This window comes from Neofelis nebulosa, chromosome 4, assembly GCF_028018385.1.
Source record: "Neofelis nebulosa isolate mNeoNeb1 chromosome 4, mNeoNeb1.pri, whole genome shotgun sequence".
Taxonomy (NCBI): domain Eukaryota; kingdom Metazoa; phylum Chordata; class Mammalia; order Carnivora; family Felidae; genus Neofelis; species Neofelis nebulosa.
In genome coordinates this window covers 99,235,038-99,255,934 of record NC_080785.1, presented here as the reverse complement: position 1 = coordinate 99,255,934, position 20,897 = coordinate 99,235,038, and the positions used below count along the sequence as shown (strand labels likewise).

The 20,897-nt window shown below is 40.8% G+C and overlaps 2 protein-coding genes across 3 annotated transcripts in view; one reads left to right on the top strand and one right to left on the bottom strand.

Moving 5' to 3' along the window:
* Positions 1–20,897, bottom strand: part of STK17A (serine/threonine kinase 17a) — a 62,884-nt gene that overhangs the window by 405 nt on the left and 41,582 nt on the right. The gene's annotated exons all lie outside the window — the stretch shown is intronic.
* LOC131509610 (cytochrome c oxidase assembly factor 1 homolog) lies at positions 77–5,800 on the top strand (the record flags this gene model as incomplete). The annotated part of the gene is given in 4 exon segments (XM_058725496.1): positions 77–212; positions 215–273; positions 2,996–3,072; positions 3,957–5,800. Coding segments are annotated over 4 exon segments (435 nt in total), but the record flags the coding sequence as incomplete, so codon positions are not given.

The window sequence follows — 20,897 nt, the reverse complement described above, 5'->3', positions numbered from 1 at the left end:
GAAATTTCACATTTGCTTCTGTTTCCATGCTGTACATGAATTGTATCCTCCAACTTCCTATAGAGAGTCTACCTGACTGAGTTTAAAACAGAAAAATAAATGTAACAACTGTCTTTCCCCCTTAGAAGCTTTTTCCAGGGCTTCCTATTACCAGCTAGCATTGGAGCAGCTGCACAGCTACCCAGAGGCCCTGGCGGCTCTGGGCCATCCGCTTTTGTCCATTAGCTCCACCTCACCGACAAGTACAGCTTCGTGGACATTGCCCATGCCCAGGTAACGTGCTCCCCATGCAGACTGAAGTCCAGGAGAGGGCTGCCATCGCTGGGGGGATGGTCTTGGAGGATTCGGGATGGGAACATGCACGAAGTAAAACCTCCACTAGGTATTACTGAGCACCTTCTGTGAAAGCATTATGGGTGAATTTATTCTCACATACTCGTCTTCCTTTCTGGAGGATAACTGTGGCAGGGAAGGCAGTGTTCGGGCTCAGGGCACCATCTGGAACTGACTGTTGTAGGGAAGTGAGCAGCAGCAGTGTGCCACAGCTTCTGCCTTGAACTTGAAATACATCTACGACCAGTCAGTGCTCATTCAAGTGTGAGCAACTCTTTAAACTGTAGTTTTAATGCTCATTTATTCCATTGCTGCCACGAAATGCCAGTCCATTTTCTCAGCTATATATGCTTTTATATTTCAGCCAGTAAAGTCACCTGAATATGAGATGCGTTTATTCTTCTGTTGAACAAATATGTTTTGAGCCCACACCAAGTTAGAGGAATGATTCGAAGCTGTGTGGGCAATACAGAGATACAGAAGGCTTTCCAGGGGGTTATGGTTTAAATTTTTTTTTTTTTTCAACGTTTTTTATTTATTTTTGGGACAGAGAGAGACAGAGCATGAACGGGGGAGGGGCAGAGAGAGAGGGAGACACAGAATCGGAAACAGGCTCCAGGCTCCGAGCCATCAGCCCAGAGCCTGACGCGGGGCTCGAACTCACGGACCGCGAGATCGTGACCTGGTTGAAGTCGGACGCTTAACCGACTGCGCCACCCAGGCGCCCCAAGGGGGGGGTTATGGTTTAAAACTCCCAAGTAAGACAGGGTGAAGCGAATGCTGTGGTAGCAGCCTGGGAGGGAGCAGTTAGCCACCTGGGACATTGTTGTGAAGAGAAGGAATGACAGCTATGGAGCAGTGTGCCCAAGGCACTTGGCTGTGCCCCCTGCCAGTGTGACCTCCACAGAGGTGCAGGCTTCCCAGGCAGGTGTGGTGGGTAGGACGGGCTGGGACCACAGGGCTGTGACATCATTGTGTGAGATAGGCACACTCGATTCTGGGGCCAGCGGAAGCGATGGGTAAGAGTGAGATGCTCTGATCTATTTTTTTTGGTCAGTGTTGTTTTTATTAATTTTTTAATGGGAATAGTTTCATTGGGACTTTTTTCTGACAAAGGCCACTCATGCTTGAGTATTTTGGTAAAAATATTTGATCTGGCTTTGAAAGATCAATTCATGCCGATTGGAAATACCCAGATACTGGACCCCGGGGACTGCCTTTAGGAAAGCAGTGTGGCTATGCAGCTGTGCAGCCGTGAGAGTGTGAACCGGAGATATGGCCTGCTTAGATCAGGAGAGGACTGCGTCAGAGGTGATGCTTTAATGTCCGATATGGGTGAGTGGGAAGGTGGCGGTGTCACTAAGTGAGAGAGGGAGCCCAGAAGAGAAAGGGAAGGGGTGGACAGGTACAGAGTGCCCCACTGTGTGCCAGGTGGCCTTATGTGTATGTCATCAAGTCTTTCACACCATGCGGCGTGGCTCCTCTGTGCTTCCCCATGGGCTGGATCCTCTCTTTCATTATGAAAAGTTTTGAACGTACAGAGAAGATAAAAGAATTGACACTCTGGTACCCAGGTAGCCGCTACCTGGATTCTCCGATTACAATTGTTCCCTGAACAACACAGGTTTGGACTGTGTGGGCCCACTTCATACACAGATTTTTGTTGATACAGTACAGGACTGTAAATGTGTTTTCTCCTTACGATTTTCTTAACATTTTCTTTCCTCTAGCTTACTTTATTGTAAGAATACAGCACAGAATACATGGAACATACAAATATGTGTTAGTCGACTGCTTATATTAGTAGTAAGGCTTCCAGTCATCAGTGTGCTATTAATAATTAAATTTGGGGGGAGTCAAAAGTTACGTGCAGATTTTTGATGTGTTGTTCGAGGGTCGACTGTAATGTTTTCCTTGATTTGCTTTATCTCATATCTGTTCATCTAGCTATATCTGTGTCCATGAACACATCATGTTCAAACATCCATACACTTCATTTAAACACATAAGCAACATATCATTAACCAGAGTGTAATATATATTTATTGTTCTTTCTTTTTTTGAGGTAAAATTTGCATTCTGGGAAAGGTACAAATCTGTCCTGTTTGATGAATTTTAATAAATGCATTCACCAATGTAACAAGCCCCCATCTAGATGTAGCCTGTTCACATCACCTGAGAGTCGCTTATGCTCTTCCCAGTTGGTCCTCTCACATCCCTCAGCCCTGCTAGAGACAACCACTTCTCTGATACATTTTTCCAACATAGCTTAGCCTGTTCTAGAAAATTAAATTATTTGCTTCTGGGTAAGGCTCTTTCACTTGGCCTGTTTTTGATGTCCATATTGTTGCATGTATCTGTAGTTATGTTCTTTCTTAACAGTGGTTTTTTGAATATGGTTGTAAGTACTCAGAGCCCTGAGTTTGCACATAAGGTCTCTGCCAACTAGGAGGACTGCCACTGACCTCACCAAACCATCCAAAGAGGGGCAGGACATTTGGAGGGAGCCAGATGGAAAATCAGGTCAGTTCTCCAGCTAGAAAACAACCAATTCTGTGAATGATCATTGGACTTCATAGGGTTAGCTCTAGAAAACATCACTTTTTCATCTCTTGGGAGGACAACAATGTATCCAATTGTATCTGGCATTTTATACCCCCAGTTGAAGATTCCAGTCTCTGGAACCAAGTTAGAGGGCCATACCTATGTCAGCTCATCCAGAGATGCCCCCTTTCAGAGGTATTATGGGAAGGTGGGTGGGACTGGGGGAACAGGAAGAGAACCCTCCAATGGAAACAATCCTGATTCTCATTTTCATTTGTAGTGAAATGATTGCAATAGTAAGAATTCATTTTTCAAACCTTGAAAAGTTTCATGGCCTGGACACCAAGCCAGTGCTTTGGCTCTTAGCTCAGTCGTTTTATGCAGTGCAGCCTCTTGAATTGTCCTCTCCTTATGCTGCTGACTGTGAAGAACTTGACAGCTCTACTGATCTAGATCTATGATATTGATGCTGTGTTACAACTTCTAACACTTGCCTCAGTCTTCACAGATGAACAAAGGCATGGGTTCCTGTTCCAGAAGTATTCATGACATTCTTTATAGAAGATCTCCACCCCATTAATTGGCTTTTCTTGTCTGATTGCCAATAGCTACATTCACTCACTCCCTCTTCTGGAAGCCTCTCCAGAGATGCTTGCTGTTTAGCCAAGTTGTGTTTTAATTCCCCAGGACAAAAGGAGCAGGCAGCCCTCAGGCAGCCCCCAGCCGGCTCCCCCTGGGCTCATTGACCCTGAGCCTGGGATTAATGCAGGAGCTGGCAGAGTTCCAGCCAAGAATTGAAGGTTGATGTGAATTAGGAAATGGGGAATAAGCTCCTTCTCTTTCCTGGTGCCCCCTCCATTCACCGGTCATTCATTCTTTGTTAAACTTGCCTTGACAGTGATGTTGGTTAAACTATGAGAGTCCTTAAGAAAATGCTAAAACGTTATCTTCTAGCTCTAACAAAATAGTGTGTAAAATTTTTAAGACATTATTCAAAAACAACTGTTTTTTTTTTTCTTTTGACCATGCGTTTTGCTTTGGTGTTTGTGACTAGAGGCTATTCTTTTGTTTTCTCTCAGGTGGCACCTTCAGAAGGTCTTCTTAAAGCTCAAGGGTGGTCAGCAGATTCCCGTGTTTAAGCTCAGCTGGGACACTGGTGATGAAGGAGGACAGGTGATCAAAACGACTCTGCTTTCTCCAAGCGTGGCCTCCCCTCCTCACCGGGTCCCTCCAGGGCCTTGAGCCGGGTGTCCAGCACCAGGGGTGACTGTACGTGCTGGCATGTGGTAATTTTGGTATAATGCTAATTTGACCACGGTTATTGCGGGTTTTTAATTTAATCAAAAATGGACATTTTACTATAAGTTTATAAGAATTTATCTGCAAATTCGCTAAAAGCAAAGCACAGAGTAAAAGGAATCAGTGTTAATAAGATGTTCGCTGATTTTTGCTAGTTCTCCTCTTTCTTTCCTGCCCCCTTCCTGCCCCTCCCTCCGGATCCCCATAGTTTTCAGTTCCATCAATGAGAAGGCAAGTCTTACTAGCAGCTCTGAAGAGGTCTGTAACTGTTAACATGAGAATGCCCGACCCTGAATTCATGTTAAGTAGCTTGCGAACATTGTCAGTCCCTTTGAAATGCTTTTTGCTTCACTGCTTTCGTTTTATCTTCTTGTTTCTGTTTTAGTTGTCCGCTGTCTGCCTGATAAGTTTGCAAAATAACTGCTTTAGTCCAAACATTTTAGAAGCTTAAAAATATGTAGGTGTACATAGCACATGCAAAACTAACTTGGGAATGGTAGTTCAAAGCTAGTAGGTCCTTATCCTTCTGCTCTGCAAACAGCCACATATTAGAGGAGCACACCTTTAGGTGGTACCTTTTTTATAAGTGAACATTATGAAGCCATCTTCCTCCCCTCTGAGCACCAGAGCTGATGAAAACCAGAAATCTGATACATTTGCTTTGAAAAGGCCAGTATCACCCCCTTATTGTTATTAGGCTTAATGCAGTTATAATTGCCTACAATAAAGGATGTTCATTAGATCTTTTCCTAAATTAAAAAAATATTTTTTAATGTTTATTTTTGAGAGACAAAAATCGTACTCTAAATATATAAAGAACATATAAACCATTAAGAGGTACGCTAAAACCGTATTACAAAGAGGTCCAAGAAAAACTTAAAACAATTTTTTTTAATGTTTATTTTACAGAGAGAGAGAGAGAGAGAGAGACAGAGCATGAGCGGGGGAGGGGCAGAGAGAGAGGGAGACACGGAATCTGAAGCAGGTTCCAGGCTCTGAGCTGTCAGCGCAGAGTCTGACATGAGGCTCGAACTCACGAACTGCAAGATCACAACCTGAGCCAAAGTAGGACTCTCAACCAACTGAGCCACCCAGGTTCCCTCTTTTCCTACATTCTTAATATTCATTGGAGGGAAGACTTTCCAGAAATATTAAGCTTAAATTCAATATAGAGCATGAGGCCTTTGATCATTGGAAGTTATTTCTGTTCTGGAGCTTGTTTCTTTAAAAACAAATATTCTTTGAATAGATTATAGAGTGAAATAGGAGTCTCCCTGAAAGCACTTTTGCAGTTAGTACAATCTGAACAATCTTTTAAAGTACAGTAAATCTTTGGTTTGCAAGCATAATTTGTTCCGGAAACATGCTTGTAATCTAAAACACTCATATATCAAAGCGAATTTCAAGAGCCATTGGCTCAGTTTTGATCATGTGACATTCACCATCACATACTGCTCATATTGCAAGACATAGCTTGTTTATCAAGTTATAATTTATTAGAAATGTTTGCTAGTCTTATGAAACACAGAACTTTTACATGCAATCCAAAGTTTTACTGCAAATGGTAGACTACTGTGCATGTACTTCTGTGCTTTTATTTTTTTAATGTTTATTTCTGAGTAAGAGACAGAGACAGAGGGTGAGGAGGGGAGGGGCACAAAGAGAAGGAGTCACAGAATCCTAAGCAGGCTCCAGGCTCTGAGCTGTTAGCACAGAGCCCAACACGGGGCTTGAACCCACAAACTGTGAGATCGTGCCTGGAGCCAAAGTCGGACACTTAACTGACTGAGCCACCCAGGCACCCCTGTGCTGCTTTATTCGTGAACAGCTACACACTGTTTATTGTATATGCGTTAGTTTACATATTGTTTCATGTTTGATTGTTCTCTTTTACTTCCTTTCAGTGTTTGCTTGTTTCTTCTTGCTATTGCCAAATCATAGAAAGCCAGGGCCTGGATGGGCCATCTGTTCTGAAGTAAAAGCAAGTGACAGTTTTTGTGTAGAATTTGAATTAAGAGGCTTTTCTAACCCAAGTGACAGGAAATAGTATTGTGTCAGGAAAAAATCCTTGATTTCTATTTGGAAATCACCATCTTGAGTACTTCTTCCAGTTAAGTTTACTTCCATCCACCTTGGGCAATTGTGAACAGGCTGGGACTTGGCCATTGCAGACAGACATTGTCTTTCATTGCTTTGAGCATAGCAGTGATGTGTATTTGCAGCCCACCACTTCCTATGTATCCAGTAATCACTGTGACTCAGCCATTGACTCCCACTACCTTGAAGACATCTTGGATAATGCACATTGTCATCAGAAGAAAAGGCAACTGTTGCCCACAAGCAGAGTTTGAGCAAGTGCCCCCTGCACACCCAGCTCAGGGACTGGAAAAGGGCTTCACTAGAATTGTAAGAATTCCATAGACTGTGGAAGAGAGAGCACAGTCAACAAATCAGAAATCACAGCCAACAAATGGTAGTATGACTGCTACATCCTTTACAGGATGTGGCATGTCTTCCCCTGCAAATTGCCTACCAGCTGGCATGCTGAGTGGGTGGGGAGGGCCCGGGGAGTTAGAGTGTTAGGAACACTGTGCCAGAAGAGTTTCAAGCACTGGTGCTAAAACGATGGAGAAGACTGAGATACTGATTAGGAGGAATCCAGGAGGCAGTCTGGAGGGAGCAGTCATCTGATGGGCCTTGAAATCTAAGATTTCTTTCTCTCTCTCTTTTTTTTTTTTTTTGAAATCTAAGATTTCAGACATGATAAGAGAGTGGCCTGCAAATGGAAAGAAAACACACAAAAAAAGGCCTCAGCAGGAGAAATATGAGCTATGCCCCAGAACGAAGATACCCATTTTGGCCAGGGGATAGGTTAGCTGAAGCCACAGTAAAAGAAAGCCCTGGAAAGGTGAGTTGGCCACCACATGTGCCAGTGTTAGCATTTTGCATGTGGCTTGTGGCCATCATAGATTTGGGAGTAAGCATATGATTGCACAGTTAATGGATGGTTAAGAGACTATGATGAATATGTCCTGACGGGCTGATAGGACTTTTTGATAAATCACACATTTTACTGTCATTGATTCTATTTTTCTAGGATTGGCTTCCTCCTACCTCTCTTCCCTTCAACCATCCCCCCTTCACTGATTTAATAATACCTGATGAGACGTTTTATTACTCCCGGTTTTGGTAAAGTTTTTAACAGTAAAGATGAAGAAGCTGAAATAAAATACATGTATACAAAACAGCCAGAACTTGACAAAGTGGCCTCTGTCTGCTGGCACAGTGGGAAGGTCGAGGTAATGCTCAATAGGCAGCAGCTCAAGGGTTTCCTGAAGTCAGGCAGCCTTAGGCCACTTGACTGTTTGGTTTTCAGTTTGTATGAAAAATATGAAGAAATACTTACCAAGCACCTATCTTACAAGTGAGGCAATGCTTTTACCGCTCGTTGAGATGCTTGGCAAAAGCTGTCTTATACACAGGAGGCCTGATGGCTGAGGAGGTCAGGAGGCGGCGGGAGGATGATGGGAAAACCTCTAGGCCCCACCTACAGGATTCTTGCCTCCTTAGTAACCTGTACATCATCCAGGCTTGTTTTTTGGCCAGAGTCGGAGTTGCTCAGGTGAAAGTACATTCAGGAACATGTAGAGAAAAACTGTGGCATTTTACAATCCAGGGTAGAAAAGTGGGAGATGAAAATATTAAAAACATGCCTCTCAGACATAGGTATGTATCACATATCACATGTGGTATATTAAATGCCTTTTATCATTAAATAATAAGCCTTCGAGGCAGAAATTTTTTCCTCCACCACATAATACTTAGCTTTTTTATTATTTTGATATTTGATCTTATTTGTTCTTCTTAGAACAATCTCATTTTTGACAGGACTCAGACTCAGAGATAGAAGCTTTCCGAGAAGAGAGCCTCCGTCTCTTGGCAGTCTGTTCCTGGTGTTTTCCTTGGCCTCCTTCATTCTGTTGGCCACCAGTCTGGCATATCCTGCAGCCTCTTGCTTATGTTTCTCAGTGTGCTGCTTCCAAGCAGTATGCCAACGTTCATGCTGGACGACTGGTGGAGGAACAAGACGCTGAATCTTGAGAGCTTTGGTTCTAGGTTTCTTCCCTTCTTTGTTTAGGGGCTTTCTCACAAAGACTGGCAGACATCATCTTCCTTCAAGCGATTGTAAAGTCTGAGGTTTCTGCTAGCTCTTTTGGGGCCCTGGGTAATGAGGCACTGTAGTGTCCGTGAGTCTAGGAATATCCTTCTCCCTTTTCTCACGATGGCCACATGGAGAACACTGAGGTTGGTCCGCAATGCAACCCGAACAGATATGGGCTTTCTCCAGTCCTCCTTGGTCGGTAGCAGGAATGCCCCTTGCTCAGCAGCAGGCGGACACGGCCATGGGTCAGGACACCTGCTTCATGGGGAAGCCTTGTTTGTCATTGCCACCACTGATTCAGACCACATCACCCTTCCATTCTTCACCTAGTTCATCAGCAGCAACTTCTGTGGCCATTCGCTTCTCAAAAAAGGTGTGAAGTTTCCATTCGTCATCCACTTCAATGAGTTTCTAGCAGTCAGCAGCTGGGAAAGAGATGTTCAGCTTCATCCTGAAGCAGCCTACTGCCTCCGAGTCCCCGCAAAAAAGACTTGTAACACTTAGCTTTTAAGTGCAGCTACCATGTGTCAATCACCTTGCAGCCTTAATAAGAAAGTAATTTTGTACTTCCACGTCAGTTTTATAAAGAGAGAAACCAATTCCTCCCATGAATGTGGTTGCAGAATTCTAAACACTAGCAAACTGAATCCAGGGACATATAATAAGTGGTATATTATTTTTCACAAAATATGGTGGTGCCTATATCTTTGCAGTGCCCTCCTCTATGGGAAGATTATATATCCCTGTCTTGTTGAACTCAGGTGTGACCAGGTGGCTTGTTTTGGCCAATTGATTTGTGAGTGGAAGTGATAAGCAAGACTTCTGAGTAAAAGTTTTAAGTGCCAGCCCTTGGTTCTTCATGCCCTCTTTTCTCTCTTCCCAAAAGTCAGTAATGTTCTAGATGGTAGCTACTCTAGGGACTTGAGTTCTGGAATGAAGATGATATGTAACAGAGCTTACAGCTGACCCACAATGGGACATGTAGCATGGGTGAGAAATAAACCCTTAAGGGGCGCCTGGGTGGCTCAGTCGGTTAAGCGTCCGACTTCAGCTCAGGTCACGATCTCGCGGTCTGTGGGTTCGAGCCCCGCGTCGGGCTCTGGGCTGATGGCCCGGAGCCTGGAGCCTGCTTCCGATTCTGTGTCTCCCTCTCTCTCTGCCCCTCCCCCATTCATGCTCTGTCTCTCTCTGTCTCAAAAATAAATAAAGGTTAAAAAAAAATTAAAAAAAAAAAAAAGAAAAAAGAAATAAACCCTTAAAAGCCCCTAAAATTAGGGGCCATTTTTACATCAGCTTAACCTAGCCAATTCTGTTAACAGTGACTAAGATTTATTTCAGGAATGCAAGGTGGTTCAATATAAGGAAATCTATTGATAGAGCTAATCATATTAACAGAGCTAAGGAGGAAAATTATCTTTATTTCATTTTTTTTTTTTCACTAGGCCTCATGCCCAGTGTGGAGCCCAACATGGGGCTTGAACTCACGATCCTGAGGGTTAAGACCTGAGCTGAGACCAAAGTTGGACACTTAACCAACTGAGCCCCATGTGATACTTTTATAGATACAGAAAGTCATTTCACAAAAACTCATTAAGTGTTCACATTAAAAACAAATGAGAATTGATCGTTCCTCTCATAAGAGGAGAGTGTGTGCACGTACATGTATTCCCAAAGCGATCATCTTACCCAACTGGAAAACTACTAGAGGTTTTTTTCCATTCAAGTCAGAAACAAGATAAGGATACACTATATCCACTATTATTTAACATTATGCTGTACCCAATATAGTTAGGCAAAAAAAACAAAAACAAGAGACCTCAAAATTAGGAAGAGTAAAGCAGTTGCTGTTTATGTAGATGATATCATTATATATCTGCAAAACCCAAAAGAATCTGTGGAAAACTAGAGTATTTAGTAGAGGACATTAATGTTTAGAAACAATCTTGTACCTGGGTGGCTCAGTCAGTTGGTTGAGCATCCAACTCTTTATTTCGCCTCAGGTCATGATCCCAGGATCGTAGGATTGAGCCCCGCGTCCTGAATGTGGGTGGTTCAGTCTATTGAGCATCTGACTTCGGCTCAGGTCATGATCTCGCGGTTTGTGGGTTTGAGCCTCGTGTCAGGCTCTGTGCTGACTGCTTGGAATCTGGAACCTGCTTCGGAGTCTGTGTCTCCCTCTCTCTGCCCCTATCCCACTCATGCTCTCTCAAAAATAAATAAACATTAAAAAAAATTAAGATGATCTTTCTCTCTGCTCCTGTCCCCCTCTTGTGCTCTCTCAAGTTAAAAAAAAGAAAAAAGATAATGGAGAGCAGACCCTATTTACAGTAGCAAACAAACAAACCCAAAATAGTAAAAACTTAGCAAGAAATCCGCAAAACTTATATGAGAAGTGCTGAAACACTACTGCAAGATAAAAAAGTAGAAATGGACAAATGAAAGGGCATACCACATTCGTGGATAGCAAGGTTCTCCATCAGAAAGATGCCAGTTCTCCCAGAGTTAAATTTAATGTGATGGCAATAAAAATATCACTAGTGGCTTTTTAAAGTTAGACAAGCTAATGAGTTATAAACCCATTTGGAAGAATAAACAAAGGTAGCCAGGAAATCCCTGCAAAGCAAGAGCAAGGAGGAAGGACTAGACGTTAAAACATATTTGTAAATGAAATAATGAAGTACTGACACATGAAGAGATGATGCTGTGTTGCAGGATAGAGAACACGGAAGTACCCAAGTGTATACAGAAACCTGGTTATGATAAAGGCAGCATCTTAAGTCAGGGGAGGGAGTGGAAGACCTCTGAAAAATGATGTTGGAAAAGACAGCTATATGCAAAAAGATAAAATTGGATCCATTGCTCAGCATACAATTTCCAGTTAGGTCAAAGATCTAAATGTAAAAATGAAACTATCTAAATACTAGCAAAAATATTGGTAAACTCTTAGAACCTGGAAGTGGAGAAACTTTTCCAACCATGAGTCATCATCTGTAAGTGATCAGGGAGACTGATAAACTTGACTATATAAAAACAAATTTCTGCATGTCTGGAAATAACAAAAACAAAGCAAAAAGTAAGTGACAAACTTGGAAATAATTTACAACGTAAATCACAAAAGTTAATATCCCTGATTTTTAAAGAGCAAAAGTGGAGAAAAACAGTAACCCAGTAGAAAAGTGGCCAAAAGATGTTAATGAATTCACAGAAAAGAAATGCAAGTGAATTTTAAACATTCAGGGGGGAAAAAAAAAGGCTCAACTTCATTCTTAGAAAGAATACAAATTAAAAGAAGATACCATTTTTCTTCAAGCATTGGCAATAACACCTAAATTTGAGAACCTACTTTCTTGAAAGGCTGGGAGGAATCAGCCTTTCTTAAATTGCTGGTGGGCACCCAGTGATACAACTCCTATAGAGTTGTATAGAGGGGAACTTGACAAGACCTAGAAAAATGTTACATGCCTTTACCCTTCGACCCACCAATCCCATGTCTGAGACTCTGCCAAAGATATGATGGCAAAAATACTAAATGCCATTTAAATAGTATTATTAATGCAATACTATTTGTAATAGCAAAAACTGGAGACAACCCAAATATAACCAAAATATCCATTAATAGAAAACTGATTAAATAAACTTTGAAACCTTTGATACTTTCACACGATTGAAGAGTGTGTGTATAATGCATATTGTATATGCATGTGTGTGTGTATATGTATGTATGTATATATTAGCTCCTATTTTCAAAAAGAAACACTGGGATAATTACTACCTTAGAGAAAGCAAACAAAGGGCCAGGGGATATAGGTAGGAAACAGGGATAGAAACTTTACTTACCTGAATGTATCTTCTTTTGTACTTTTGACTTTGAAACCATGGTGTTTTGTTTTCACATAATTTAAAAATAAAATTAAATCACAATCTTTAAATGTGTGTGTGTGTGTGTGTATATATATATATATATATACACACACACACACACACACACACACACAATATTGAAACAAGAGAATCTGTAGTGAAGAAATATTTCTAGTGAGTTTAACAGTTCTGACTCAGCATCTTTGGTAGGATATATCCAAATGGCAAAAAGAAACCCCAAGAAATCTTAAATTCCATTCAGTGGGCTAGTGTGAGCATACATGAGTATACACTCATTCACTTACATACACAATTGAGACTTCCTCCTTTCCACAAATGTAACTTCCATCTCCAAGAGAAAGAACTTGGCTCTCATCCTAGGTATATTTACTAATTTGCTCAAATCTAGAATATACAGAAAGGAGTTCCAGAATTGCTAACTCTAAAAAACAAAAAAACCCCTAATAACTGGAGGGTTTCACATGGTTTTTTTACACTTGTAAAGGCAAATTTTATAAACAGTAAACAGATGCACGAATATTAAAGTGTACAATTCCATGTATATTTATAAATGCTTGCACTCATGTAATCCATACTCTATGAAGATTGTGATCATTTCCATCCTCAGGGAAAATACCCTCAGGCCCCACTATAGTCGATTTCCTGCTCCTACTCTGATCCCAGAGAGAACCATGTTTTGATTTTTTTCACATAAACTTTGGTGCTTGAGATTTACTTTAAAAACACTCCACACATCAATGAATCTAGATTACAAAATTGTGATTGTTGAATGTTATTGCTTGATGAGTGTATGGGGTTTATTTTATCATTTTCTCTACTTATGAGAATTTTTGAAATTGTCAGTTTTTATGTTCAGTAGTATTTCAGTGTTTGTTCAGGGGCAGCCTCCTTTCCTAAGTATTAGTACCACTCTGTTCTTTCATGAATTCTTACCATAAACCATGGGTTTTCAAAGTGAGTGATAAATTAGACAAGTATCATAACATCTCAGGCAAAACACATCCCTTCTCTCCAATATCCACCCAGCCCCTCCCTCCCCACTTTTCTCATAAAGCAAGTGATTTCATCTAAGGGAGGGAATTATGGCAGGAATTTGCTTTAACATCGTGTTTATATAAAATATTTGACACATTAGATCAGCAAGATTTACTCTTAACAGCTCAAAGAAGGAAGCTTTTAATATTAACCATTTTTTAATATACAATATATCCAAACTACTGTCCTAAAGCTCTATACTTGTTTACCTAAGAATCCCTTATCAAGTTGGGTGGCAGATATCTTACATATGACAGTATTTTAGGTCCCAGTTTCAGTGGCATGTTTTAAATGGGGATAAGAAAGATCTAACATAATCCAGGATACTTTAAAAAGAAAACATCTAAGAAAATTACACCACTCTTTGAAAAGGGAACTTAAAGGCCACAAACATCTCAAAGGGGAAGACTGTGTTTTCTGCTTCTATTAAACACATGGGATAAGCAAGACAGCTAAGTTCATACCAAAATTAAAACTGTTAAAACTCCTCTCAGTCCCCAGAAAAGGAACTTGGAAGCAAAGTATAGTGAATTTGAGAGTCATTTGCTAAAATTTTAATATTAAAGATGATCCTAGTTTGTGTTGGGTTTCTTTATCTAGAAACACAAAGAATTCACGGTTTGTGGAGAAAACAGCAAAAGCTGAAAGCTTTGAGAACACATCAAGGGTTCTGTATAGGAAACATGTTCCGGGCAAGTCCAGGGACCTTGCACACAGATCCATTTGGAGAAGCCCTAATTTATCTAGGACCTCACCTAGGGCTGGTGGGAAAGTCTCGTAGGATGGTTGTTAGAATCTTGTGTTTGTTTTAAACCAGCAAAAAAAAGCATTTTTAAAAAGTTAAATCATTTAATTTCTCTTCCATTGTATCATTTGCCACAAAAATGACATTACCTGTCATCTAAACTATTCCCCACATGACACTAAAATCTTAAAGGTGTTCCCTGAAAGATATTCATGAGTTCTCACTATTTTTAAGAAGCACAATGAAGGAAAATATCATATTTGTCCATTGCTATCCAACTGGGGAAAAAAAAAATGTTTCTATAATACATTTAATGTACTTTGTACTAATTCATATCCCAGTTTGTGGGGTCCCCATTGATTTACTTTTTATAGCCCAGGTAGCATCTTTCTTTGCCATTGTACTGATTATACCAGTAAACCATCTCTCAAATTCTCCCATTTTGCAAATGTAAATGTTGGCCACAAGAGCGCGGTGCTATCAAGATCAGCACAAATTAATCACAAGCATTATGAAATGTCTGCTTGACTGATGGTACTTGAACAGCGTCACCTTTCCACAGATATCGGGAATTGTGGCTTTATAAAAAAAGTTGCTCTTGATGAGTGCAAGAGTTAGTAGATTAGAAGACAAGACTAATTCCTAGTTCTAGTCCTGGCATTGAGAATTCAGTATCTATATTTGCCCGGGTAAAGACCACTACTGAAGATGTAGCTGAGAGAAAGAGATGATTATAGTATTCTAACGATCATTGTAAATTTTAGCCAAAGATCTTTTTGTACGATTTTACAAATTTAGAGATTTTTAAAACTTTGATTTTACTTTTGTCTTAAGATATGTCATTCCAAGATATCTGTCATTCAAACTTCCCAGCAGTTTGATGATTCCCTTACTCCTACTGCTACAGCATACTATGGTTGCAGGGTGTGGGAGCTGATTACAGAATGTGTCCTTAGCGGTGTGCCTGAAGCCAGTGGGAGTGTTATAATGGTTCATCTGTGTTAAACAATACTTAAATACTGCTTCCCTTTTACAAATTAAGTCTACATAAAGCCAGTCTAGGACACTTTCAGCAAATTCATTATTCATAACAGAGTAGGAGGGACAAGATGGAGTAGATATGTTTTTCCCTGGAATTCTTCCCACTAAATACAGCTAACAGCCCTGGACATAGATAAAATAAACATGAGACACTTCTGAAAGACGAAGAGAAGGAGAATGCAGATTGGCAAAGTACCTCAGTAAGAACACAGTAGTGAGTTCCTTGTGTTTTTGTTTCTTTGGTTTGTTTTGCTTTCATGTCTCAGACTGGGGTGTAAATGGAATGAGCAACCCAGAAACACCAATGAGAACAGACAACAAAAGCCAAGAACAGCCTGCTCTCTCAAGCCAAAGGACCCGAAAGCGGCAACCTAGAGAGGCAAAGAACTTTTATACAGTAATTGTGCATTCTAGCCAAACTCATGGAAAAACCTCAGTCCCACCCTGTCAGCAAAGGCCAAGTGGAGTCTAGACTTCCTCCCTTGCTTGGCTACAATGAGGTCTCCCCAACCCAGTTCCCTATTGGGGTGGTGGCAGAGAAGGCCTAAGAGAGAGCTGGGACTCTCATCCCTGCCTGATGGTATGCCACCCCCCACCCCTGCCCCGTGGTGTCAGTGGAGGCCACCTGGAGAGCCTACACTTCTCCCCACTCCAGCAGGAATAAGCGCCCAACCCCTTGGTACCACTGGAGCCCACATTCTCCAGTAGGAAGCAGTAATGACGTACCTCTATCCCTGCCTCGGTGTCAAGGGAGGCTGAGCAGTGAGCCTGAACCTTCGCCTCCACCTGGCAGTAGTGGGGAGGCACTGTATGTACCCCGACTGTGCCCGCCAGTGTGGTGTCAGAGAAGAAGACCTGCTAAAACAGAAGATTTAAATATGATCCAGAGTCTCACTGTACACAAAGTTACACTTTCATACCAAGAACCAGGAAAATCTCAACCTGAAGGAGAAGACGATCAACAGATACCAAGATGGAGATGACACAGATGTTGGAATTATTGGACAAAGCTATTAAAGCAGCCATCAAAAACATTTTAGAAATCGGGGCACCTGGGTGTCTCCATCAGTTAAGAGTCCAATTTTTGATTTTGGCTCAGGTCATGATCTCTCGGTTTGTGAGAACCCCATGTTAGGTTCTGCACTGATAGCATGGAAACTGCTTGGGACTCTCTCTCTGCCCCTCCCCAACTTGTACTCTCACTCTCTCAAATAAACTTTAAAGGGGCACCTGGGCGGTTCAGTTAAGCATCTGACTTCGGCTCAGGTCATGATTTCACAGTTCCTGAGTTCAAGCCTGTGCTGACAGCTTGGAGCCTGGAGCCTACCTTGGATTCTGTGTCTCCCTCTCTCTGCCCCCTCCCCGCTCATGTTCTGTCTCTGTATCAAAAATAAACACTAAAAAATTTTTTTTAAAAACTTAAAAAAAATTTAGAAATCTTCATTAAGCAACTATGAACATGCTTGAAACCTGAAAAAACAAAGTCTCAGCAAAGAAATGTAAGAATCAAATGGAAATTTGAAGCTGAAATTAAATAAAAATCTCACTGGGAGGGCTGAACACCAGAGTGGAGAGGAAAAGGGAAAGAATCAGAGACTCAAAGTTAAAACAGAAATGACTCAGTGTGAATGGGGATAACAGCCTGAAGGTAGTAACTATGGGTTTGTAACAAAAAGATCTAACATGTCATCAGAGTCCCAGAAAGAGAAGGTGGGGCTGCAGAAGTATTTGAAAAAAAAAAAAAAAAAAAAGGCTGAAAAGTTTCCAAATTTGGCAAAAGACATAAATCTATATATTCAAGAAGCTGAGTGAACCCCAAACAGCATAAACTCTAAGAAATCTTGATAAGACAAACTTCTGAAAACTAAAGATAAAAAGCTTGAAATCATCGAGACAGAAACAACTGCTTGCCAATAAGGGAAAGATAATTGGGATCACAGATTTTTCCTTGGAAACCACAGAGGCCAGGAAAATCCATACAATTTTTCAAGCGCTCTAAGAACTGTCAACTCTGAATATATCTGGTGAAATTAGCCTTCAGGAATTAGTGGGGGGGGGGGGGGGAACATCCTCAGACTCTGGCAAACTAAAATTGTTGCTTGAATAGACCTATGCTGAAAGAAGAAGGACTAAAGGAAGTTTTTAAAACAGAAAAGAATGTTTTTTTAAAAAAAGAAGTCTTGGAACATCAAGGAACAATGAAAAGAGTGAAGATATGGGTAAATGTAATAGACTCTCCTCCTCTTGAGTTTTCTGAGTTGATGGTAGAAACAAGATATATAACATTGTCTGATGTAAGACTTTCCTCAATCTGGGAAAATGTTGACCTCAACTGATTTTTGTGATGAAAACAGTTCTGGATCTTAATTGTGGTGGTGGTTACAGGAATCTACACCTGATAAAGTGGCACAGAACCGGACACATTGTACTACCATTGACTTCCGGGTTTTGATACTGTTTTGTAGTCACTGAAGACATACTGTACTATCTTTGCAATTCCCCGTGTCACCATCTAGGCCCCCAAACCTGGCCTTTACTGTCCAGCTGCTTGTACTAGCCTTTCTCTTACATTTTACTGTAAGCTGTCCTTTTCAGCTTTCTCCTTCACTCAAATGAAATCTGAGAACCACCCACCCCCCCACCTTCCCAACCCACCCCCACCTCCCCAGATGACGGCAACTGCCTGGACTCTCTGGCCTGCCCAGACCACTCCATTTGAGCTAAACCTGACTCACTCCTGCACAGATGGACCATGGAGTGACCTCTGGAATGAGTACTATTACCTTTTTACCTCATTTTAATACTAAACTCTCCGTCTAACAAGGAAACTCAGCCTCATTTACAAAGTATACAATGTATGGGCATGCGTGACCTTACGCTTGCCTCTAAATAGGATGACCAGGCTCCCCCAACTAAATATACAACCTAACCCTAAGCAAAAGGAACCCATTCACCCTCTCTCAGGGAGTAACAGCTTTGGAAGCCATTCCCTGGGAACTCTCCTTAGTTGCTACAAATAAAAGTTTCTTTGTGTGAAAACTCAACCTTATAGTTTCTGACTCATCAAGGAGTGAACTCATGTTGTATTGGTTCACTCACAAATCTTTACTTCAAAATAAAGTTTTTAAAGGGTATAGGACAAAGACACTGACTATGCTACTTTGAGAGGGGCAGGGATGAAGTGATAATCCCTCCTCCTGAATAATTTCCAGCTCTCAGAGATTAAACTGATCTCTTCCCAAATATCTTCATTTTCTGCTGGGTACATTTCTCTCACAATTTGTTAGAAGTCTGGTTATTTTAACAAGAGATAACTAGAGAGATACTACCAGTAGAAAAACCCATCACAGTTTATTGAAATTAAGATTACATTTTTTTTTAAAGCTTATTTGAGAGAGACAGAGTATGTGAGAGACAGCAGGGGAGGGGGCAGAGAAGCAGAGAAAATACCTAGCAGGCTCCTTCTGGTCAGCACAGAGCCTGGTCAGCATAGAGCCTGACGTGGGGTTGGAACTCATGAACCATGAGATCATGACCTGAGCTGAATGAAATCAAGAGTCAAATGACCTTGAGCGAGAGGTGCTGAATTGACTGGGCCACCCAGGTGCTCTATAACAACTTTTTACATTAAGAATGTACTCTGGGTGTGGGCGCCTGGGTGACTTAGTTGGTTAAGCGCATCTTACTCAAGTGAGGCTCACTCTTGATTTCATTCAGCTCAGGTCATGATCTCATGGTTCATGAGTTCCAGACCCATGTTGTCAGGCTCTGCGCTGACCAGGAGAAGCCTATTTGGGATTCTCTCTACTCCGCTCTCTCTGCCCCCCTCTCTCAAAATAAATAACGTTAAAGAAGAAAAAAGTTACTACTGATAACATATTTAGGAAAACTAGTTTAGTTTTAGTAAGTAAAACCCATATTTTAATAAAATGCATTAGAAGGAACGCAACCAAAGTTGTAAGATTATTCTGCCACGTGAAAGAAACTGGTTTCTGAAGGACTGTATCAATATTGGCTTTAAATAGGAAATATCCCATATTTCAAATACATTTAGGTTACAACAGCCTGGGAGTTGGCAAACTTTTTCTTAAAGGGCCTGATAGTAACTATTTTAGGCCCTAAGATCTCTGTTGAAACTGCTCAACCCTACAGCTTTAGTATGAAAGCAGCCACAGCCAAACATAAATGAATGGTCAGGCTGTGTTCCAATAAAACCTCATTTAACAAACAGGCAACAAGGGCCATAGAATGCTAACCTCTGCACTAGCCTGAGCTCAGGTTACTCATTCTTCAGTTATTAAAAAAAAATCCATACATAACCAAGTTACACACAACTAATTTTTAAAAATTGAGTTATGGACCCGAGCTAAAATGTAGCCAAAGGTAAAATGAATAAACATAGGTAAATGTAAATGAGAGAAAGGAAGGAAATGAAGCCAGAGTACAATCCATAGGTAAAAGCCCTTCCCTAGCAGTCAGGAGGTAGACTCATTGTTATTTAAATAAGTTCTAACATAGGTCTAAGCACAAGGAGTTAAAAATGACCACTGGAAGATAAAGTATCAAAAACACAAAAAAGGTAAAAGCAGAGTCCAAAACCATAGCATCAAGCAACAAAATATACAGAGCTAAAGGATGTGCAAGATCTCTATGTTAAAAAATACAAAACAATGCTGAGAAAAATTAAAATGAAATATAGTAACTTGTTCTGAGTGTTCTGCAAGACCAGTAAACATTTCTAATAAATTTTAACTTGATAAACAAGCAATATCTTGCAATACAAGTAGCACGTGACACCAAAAGTCACATGATCACAACCGAGTCAATGGTTCTTGAAATTCTCTTGATATATAAGTGCTTTGGATTACAAGCATGTTTCCAGAATGAATAATGCTCATAAACCATGGTTTTACTGTAAACAGAAACATATACTGTGCTTATGGAGTGGAAGATTCTGTTAAAATATCAAATTGATCAACAGATTTAATCAATGTCAGTCAAAATCCTATGAGGCTTTTTTTTGGTGGTGGTGGGGGGGGAGTAATTTTGGTAGAAATTGCCAAGCCATCTCTAAAATTTATTTGGAACTGCAAAGGACCTGGAATCAACAGCAGTTTTGAAAAAGAAGGAATTGGAAGTCCTATTTTGACATCAAGACAAAGTTCTGACAAAAGTATAAGCAAATAGATTAATGGAAAGGAAGAGTGTCCAGAAGTAGATCCACAGAAATGACATTAGATAAGCACAGTGCAACAATTCAATGGGGAAGGAAAATCTCTGACAAATGGTGCTGGAATGATTGAATATTCAAAGATACTTGACACCTACCTAAAAGCCTCTGTCCCCACACACAAGTGTAGTTCAAAGTGAATCACAGACCTAACGTAATAGCCCTATTAAAGTTAAAAAAAAAAAAAAAAAAAGAATATCTTCATGACTTTGGGGTAAGGACTTCTTAGGATACAGAAAGTATTAGCCATAATGCAAAAAGTGATAACTGGACTTCATCGAAATGAAAACCACCTTCTTCTGAAAAGGCATTGTTGAGAAAATGGGTAAGCCAGAGTGGGGAAAAAATATTTAATACATAAATCTGACAAATGACTTTATCCAGAATATATAAAGGACTATCACAACTGTTAAATTAAAAAGGAGAAAAAAGGACAAAAGAATGGTTCAATAAGCACATGAAGTAGTGTTCCTCATTAGTCACCAGAGAAATGCAAATTTAGCCAGTGGGCGATACCACTGCCCACCCAGAAGGATGGCTAAAATGAAGACGATGGCCAACACTAGATCCTGGCAAGAAGGTGAAGCAGCCAGGACTCAGGTATTGCTGACAGGAATGGAAAATGG